General features: G+C 34.0%; 1 protein-coding gene across 1 annotated transcript; it reads left to right on the top strand.

Annotated features, from left to right (window-relative positions):
• Positions 1-234: 234 nt before the first annotated feature.
• On the top strand, positions 235-6,090 carry LOC127869983 (uncharacterized). The gene is made up of 4 exons (XM_052412643.1): positions 235-238; positions 782-834; positions 1,107-1,974; positions 6,080-6,090. The coding sequence occupies exons 1-4, from the start codon at positions 235-237 to the stop codon at positions 6,088-6,090; spliced, it is 936 nt and encodes a 311-aa protein (XP_052268603.1).
• The last annotated feature ends 2,110 nt before the right edge of the window (positions 6,091-8,200 follow it).

Below are 8,200 nucleotides of genomic sequence, written 5' to 3' on the forward strand. Positions count from 1 at the left end.
CATTCATATGAATGTGACAGAAGTTGTAATTATAGAATCATAATGCACGACCATCAGACGTGAATATGTATTGATTAGTCAATGATCAGCCATAACCTACTCATCGATTTTCGGTGTTAGAAAATACAGGATGATTAATACAACAAAAACACCGATATATACTCATCATCATATCATCTACTTCCGGAGCTAATTGGCGAACGGAAACTCACCATCACGCTTATTTTAATAACCATGGGTATATAAGTAACTATATTTACGTCGAGTTTAATTAGCAAAATAAATCGTATCAAGGATTTTTTAAGAAAAAAAGATTTACAATGAGTAAGCCTCATTTTCTTATTCTGTACTTTTGAAATGATATGATTTACACATCCAGTAGTTTAGTCTGCCTGTAATTGTATGCTTAATAATATTTAATGGTCTCTATATTTTATAATTATACAAGTAGTTTGGTATATTTTTTAAGTGATTGTACCCAGTATGAATTGGAGAACAAAATGTATTTTATTAAAACATACATTGACAACTTCCAATCAATGTCCCGTGTTGTGTGGGAGTTAAAACGATGTATACATGTTTTATATCGAAACAACGCAAACAATATACATTTGTTATAATTATCTACTCATCTACTGTTTCATCCATGGTAATTTCATCTACTGTTTTATCCATGGCAAATTCAAAGGAAAATTTATTTTCATAATTTGCATGGGATAATACATTTGATTTGAATGTATGTTTTAGACATTGGTTATGCAAATAAAAAATATTTTTCCAGGTTCTATTTACGGGCGCCCTGACAGTGTTAATAAGGATTTCAGGCCAAAAGATGTAAGTTTCTGGTTTAGGGATTCGTTATTATTTTATATATGAAACATGTCATTGATTGTGTATTTTTCAAACATAAATTTAGGTTACACTATTAAAGTAATTGTGTAATCGAAACTTATTTTAATTCTTTAATTTAAATGGCTGGACCTTGACGTCAATTAAAAATAAATACAAGTATATGCTATTTATATATATTTATATGATTCGTTATTTTAATTACTTAAAATTGCCTCCTTGAGATCATTTACATTCTGTTGAATACATCATTACAGAGACCGATTCAGAATTTTCCGGACTACTTGAGATATGTAGCTGAGCGTTCGAAAGCCGGCTTTGACAAAGTCCACGAGGAATTTCATAAAATCTTTGACGATACATCGTGGAAGAAAGAAAAACGACCAGACTCAAAGACACTGATCTATGCTACTCGTCCTGGGTTACGAGACAGACTGTCTGGAAATTTTAAGAAAAACTTCAGGTGGACCGCAGGCAGTAGTTTACCGAAGGAAGAATCGTTCTTAAGTTACATTCCGGAGGAAGATTGTTCTGACGAAAATGAGATCAAAGTATCCGCAACAATGTCTGCGTCAATTGTAGAAAAATCATCGACAGTCTTTAACTTTGACGAGGAAGAACCATTGGCAGTAGAGAAAAGCGTTAAGATGAAACCTCCAATCAACGCGAGATATAGTGCACAAGCGAAGTCAAATGTAATGGACCGCTGTGGTGATACTCATAAAAGTAATCTGCGTCTTAACAAAGGCATGTCCGATCAAATTCTTACGTTAAATGCACATCATACTGTAAGTGCACCTATGCCTTGCAATTCAAACCAATATCTGAAAATGGACGGGGTTTATACAAAGCCAAATAACGAGGAAGATTACGCCTGTATGTTTAAAGATAGGGACTATCAATCTGGTGATTTTGTTAATGTGCATTTTGATTATGAGAACATCCCAAATGATTTAACAGAAATAGACAATAAGCCGATATGCGGACCAACAAAAAGTTTATCGCCAGATTACATCAACATCAAAAGCATTCGACCAGTGCCAAATAAGAGACCAACTGTTGCCTCACGTCCTGAGCGAACTTACGACGTCCCTCCTGCACATATCCGCAGTTACCTGTCTGAAAGTGGGAACTCGAACGAATCGAATAGTTCCATTGAGACGCCGAAGATAACACGAAGTCAAACAAACGCAGCTGAGCGTAGCTCTACAATATATCATCAACGGGTTACCAGAAAACCATGTAACGGACATTCTAAACAAACATTCTATAGCAGATTTCCAGATTGCCAAGATCCCTCGAATGCTATGTATGACGTGCCACCATCGGATATCAGAGCAGTCCATAGTTTAGACAAGGAAGACGACGAAGACCTTTATCAGGTACCCCGAACTGTAAAGGAAGTGAAAATAGTGCCAGAAGCGTGTTGTACTAATACTGCGGTACAGAACATCACCCTTGTCAATGAAACGGAATTCTTTCTATACAATTCTTACGAACTGGCATTTTACCTCAACAAATTTGGCTTTGCAACATTAGCCAAGGTTTGTCAAAAATTCGGGTTTGATGGTAAGCATTTTCAAACTTTAACTACAGACGATTTACGAAAAGCGCCGTATTCGCTTAAACCTGCACAAGTAAAACAGTTTGTGAAACTTATTTATGGTTGCACACAACACAGTGGCAATTGTATTGATAAAAATGATGATGATGGGAATTATGACATACCGCCAGGAGAAAGGCAATTCCTAGTAGATCTCAAAAATAAGACGTGTATTGGAAAGGAAAGAAACAAAGTAACTATTACACCTGAAAACTGCAGAGATGATATCGAAGATCTTTACATAAACTGGGAAGCAATGCATCTTACAAAACAAAATGATGCGAAGCACACAAATGAAGCCGTTTCAATATGTCCACTAGCGAAGTGATTTCATATTTCAATGAAAACGGTCTAAGCGAAATGGCTGAGGTCTGCGAGGAAAATTGCTTTGACGGAGAATACTTTATAAATATAACTGCTGATGATCTCAAAAAGATTCCATTCCGTATGAACGGGTTTTATATCTCAAGATTTATTAAACTCCTAAAGAGACAGGAAAACAAACCACTGTAGACTCACCATGTAGGCTCACCAAATTTGGATCAAACGTTTAAACGTGTATATTTTTATAACATGTATTAAGTGGGTCATTTCAACTGTTGTCTTTTTTAACATGTACTTGCGTGTAATGATATTTTTTGAATTAGAATAAAGGCATAACGTACGTGTGGAAATTAAAACACTGTTCGGATTAAGCTTGGTTGTTTTAGAAATTGCAATAGCAAGTTATGCTTTTTGTTGACTGTGTAATAGTATTTCTTACATGTGAATACATGACATTTTTGAAGCAAATTGTAAATGATAATATAAAAAACAAAGTGAATATTTCATTATTTCATTTCCACTCATTAGCTTATTTGTCAATGAGCATTTTGCCGTAGTCAACTTTGAACATTAACGCAACAATTTCATAATATACGGAAAATAAATATGTATATACCGTAATTACTCTAAGTTTTCGAACACTCTAAATTTTCGGACACCACCATTTTAGTTTAGTCTAGATAATTATTTTTCGTGACTCTAAATATTCGGACATACGGGGTTTTGTCCAAGTTAAATTACTCAAAATTTTCGGGACATTATATTTTACAGCGCTGCTTTACCACATTTCTTCCGTTTTTGCTTATTTTATGTCACTTCGAGTATGCGTTTCTACGACCGGATTAAGGTCATAAAACAAGGCAGATGAATGTCTGAAGGGAATAAACCAGAAAAATTGCGTAATTTGGCTAAAAGATATACCGGTAATAAACAATGTTTTTACCTAATATCATTTGAAATAATATCATATTAAGGAAGCAGTATGTTGTTTTTTTCTCTCGTGTTATATCATTTGAGGTAATAGGTAGCCAAGACGTAAAGTTGTATTTATTTCATAGCAGAAAAAGAAGAGAAAAAAAACAATAAAATAATTGCATATTTATTTATTGCTTTAATTTCAATATAATGATGAATAAACAAAGATAATTTATTTAGTGTCTCCTAATTTTCATTCACTTGTATTTTTTAAAAATATTTTTCGTATCTAAATTTTCGGACACCAAGAGTAATTACGTGGGAGAGGGGGTAATGTTTTCTTATTACCTTATATGATACAAAAATGCGTTAACCTTTAATTATTGACCTGGCTGCAACCACAGGAGGGAATCACGTATTTTATTATTATTTTTGTGTATATATGCTATAATAGATAATAGTTCTATTATAGCATATATAAAAAAAAACAGGATTCCCCATGTGGCTGCAACGCGTTCGACGGGTTTACACAATTTTTAAAGATTTGTGTTGGAACTAACTTTTTCGCGAATGTAATTGATCATCATCATAAATAAGAAATTCAATTCGTTTCTACCAAGTCTTCAATGCTGTACATAAAAAATCATGTCTGTTATTTATTATGGTCTATTGTTGTTGTTTTTCGTTTACCTTGGATAAGTTATTTGAGCGTTAAATTATGGTTGTCTTCAATTTTTATTGTTCAAGCTCATATCATATACGTTTATTTATAAGATACAATTGCAAATATCGCCTACAAAACATCGATTAACCGATCATAAATATAATTATATCATAAACAGACTGTTGATTACTTTAAAGGTTAATGAAAATGTCGCTAATGTAAGGGGATGTTTAAAGGAGTGCTAGTGAATACAAATGTGTATGCTAAAATTCGATGAAGACATCTTAATACAGAACGGTGGTCAAGTGGAAATATATATAAACTAGAGACTTTCCGTTTAGTATTGTTTAAATGAATAAGGATCTATTCAACGTCTAAGTCGTTTCAGAAAGAGCTTGGCCAGAAGATTACTATCATGTTTACGGATATTGATTCTCCAGTGGTGATATCTACGTCCGTTAATTAATCGTAATTATAATACGCTATATGCGGTTGTGCGGACTTTGTAAGATTTGAACCCCATCTCTATAGGCCAAAATTGTGTTGTGATTACAGTATGTATTAGTCTGAAAATATCCAAGTCCATATTTAAATTAAAGAATAGTGAGCGTCTTGAAACTTCGTGGCAAGTAATTATATGTTCTAATAGTAAAATTAAGTTGATACCAACACCAATCGAACATCCCAAATGTGGCAGGATTGTATGCAACGTATGTGTATAAAGTTTCGAATTGCAAATTGGTTTTCATCAGACAGTAAATTTCTCGCACTTTAAAAAAGAAAGCAGTTATCAATCTTCAGGCTCAATAATTAGGATGTTGCTTATACTATTTAAATGTATTACTAAGAAGACGACCGGATAAATGTCGTTATGGTCGCGTAGCATGCCATTCTAAACAACCCATTCAATAAGAAGTATTGTTGAAACAATCTAACTCCACAAAACTCTATCAAGAAAGATATTCTTGTTCGTATCCAATACTTGTATTACAGAACATAACTATACATTTAAAGATAGTAATTCGAATACGAAAAATAATGGATACACAGGCCCACTACTTTGTGCAGATGTTTGCGATTATGTTCATATGTTTGCGATTATTTATTTATTTAAGAGCAATTATAAATCACCAGTTGGCTTGTGAAAATCATGTAGTATGGAATATACCAACTATTTAATTTAAAATTATATAAATCAAGAACCTATGCAAAAAGTTTGCGTTCCTATGTGCAACGAAAACGTGGGAGGAAAATGTGCAATATTATAATAGCACATGTAAAAATAGAACAAACACACACTCATAATGACGCAGACAGTTTCTTGATGTGTATACATGACCTGAACAAATATAGTCACAGCAACAAAGCGACCAAGCAAACTTGATAAAGCGGAAGGGGACACTTTTAAATATGGAAACAAGATATAATCATTAAAAAATACATATGTTTACCTATGTTTTATGCGGTATATTAAACATAAAGGGAACAAAATATTGACGTGGTTAAGAAATCCTCCATTGCCAAAACATATTAAGCGCACACGGCTCATGTGATCATAGTGAAATCTGATCATTTATCTCTATACTAAGGTTTTCAACTAAAAAGTGTACGAGATGATATCTTCTGTGTAAAATCCATGACTGGTCCTTGTATAAAATACTCAAATATATCGTTGAATGGTCAGTGAGTGTAATGCTATACTTATTGTTATGCTTTTTTCATAGTATTAGATTAAATCGTTGTGTATCTGATGACATAAACTGTGTACGTGCCGTTTTTGAACAGTTAATGCAAAGCGTTTGGTCTATAAAATGTGTTACACACAGATTTATAATACAATTGCAGTTAATTGATGCCTAACCAGAAGTCATCCCTTGAAAATAAAAGAACGGAAGAAATCTGAAACGCTGTAAATATTTATAAAACACTATTTGAGCCGCGTCCTGCTAAAATTGGTTTAAGAAATATGCGGGAGGCGTAGCTGCAGACCATCCTGTGAATTCGACAGGACATACTTAGTCAGCTAATGAGGCCACGAAACAACGCGTGACTTAACACAACGCTGGCCGCATATGACATGTGACAAATTTACGCATGACGTGGCGCGTTAAAAAAATGAATATATCTTTAAAACCATTCGTTTCATAAATTCTTATCTATAACCATTGCCTTATCAGAATATTTGCACACAAGACTGGTTGGTCGTGTCTGTCTCTATATTCAATCAAAGTACTGACAGTACTGGTGTGACGATGCTTTTGAGAGGATGGATATAAAAGCATCAAGTTAAGTTTATCTACATCACCACAATCATCACAATTGTGTATGTTGATACGAAAAAAAAAATTGGTACAAAAATTTTGCGGAAAAAAATTGGGTATGAAAACAAATTTGGGTACGAAAAAATATTTAGGAATAAAAAAATTGGGAGCGAAAAAAATTTGGGTAAGAACAAACAATTGGGGATGAAAAAAAAATTGGGTACGAAAAAAAATTGGGTACGAAAAAATTTAGGTACGGAAAAAAAATTGGGGAAACGGGAAAGTAGTACCTGTGGGGAACTTGACCCACACTTGCACATTTTCGGCCCTTTCCGTCAAACATCAGATAAGTTCCTCGAAGGCAATAGTATTAATACACATTTCGGAAGCGGTAATGCGGTCCTACCTACGCGCGTCAAAATGTAAGCGAAATATGTACACAAGTCTGTCAGGAATGATTGAATTAACGAAGAAAATCGTGTATTGATGTAAGTTTTTTTTTAAGAAATGTGCAGAAAATATATCAAACAAGAGCTGTGTTTGTGAAACACAATGCCCCCTGCTGCGCAGCTTTGAAGCCATATATTTTACCTTTGACCTTGAAGGATGACCTTGATCTTTCACCACTCAAAATGTGCAGCTCCATGACATACACATGCATGCCGAATATGGAGTTGCTATCTTCAATTTTGCAAATTTGACCTTTGACCTTGACCTTGAAGGATGACCTTGACCTTTCACCAATCAATATGTGCAGCTCTATGAGATACGCATGCACGCCAATATTGAAAAAGTTATGGCAAATGTTAAAGTTTTGGGACAGACAGACAGACGCATTATATTTGACATTTGACCTTAAAGGATGACCTTCATCTTCACCTTTCACAACTGAAAATGTGCAGCTCCATGAGATGCACATGTATGCCAAATATCAAGTTGCTATGTTCAATATTAAAAAAGTGATGGCCATTTAAGTTTTCGGACGGACGGACAGACTGACACACTGACTGACTGACTGACAGTTCAACTGATATAGGCCACCCTAACGGGGGCATAAAAAGCAATGGCGATATTTTTCTCAGCCACATAATTGTTAATAGTTTGATATCACAAAATTAAAGTGAAAGTAGAACTGTCAAAAATGACAACCTGTCAACGTGTTGTTTTTGCTGGCACGAGAATGCGATTACACTCAATTTGTTCACATTTTGACCATAGGCTTTGTCAATGACCTTTATAGTATGGGTAACTTTGATATTATTTATTGCTATCATGTAACTGCATGATTGTGTATATGCTTACAATACACAAAGCATAAATAATGATATAAATATACTGATTGAGCTTATAATAATCTGAGAACTATAGCCAGGTCAATTAAGGACTTAAAATACAATTTTGTGTCCTGATTTCATGAAGAAATGACCATGCATGTCCTAGATTTAAAATTCAAGGCCCTGGTGTGACACATTGGTAGCATTACCGTTAAACTGTTACCAGGCTTATGAAATTAGTTTTTATTGACCTAACTTAGGAAATCTAAATCAGGCACTGATTTTTCTTGTTTGAATACAGTCATAGATC

Source organism: Dreissena polymorpha, chromosome 2 (assembly GCF_020536995.1).
Source record: "Dreissena polymorpha isolate Duluth1 chromosome 2, UMN_Dpol_1.0, whole genome shotgun sequence".
Lineage (NCBI taxonomy): Eukaryota > Metazoa > Mollusca > Bivalvia > Myida > Dreissenidae > Dreissena > Dreissena polymorpha.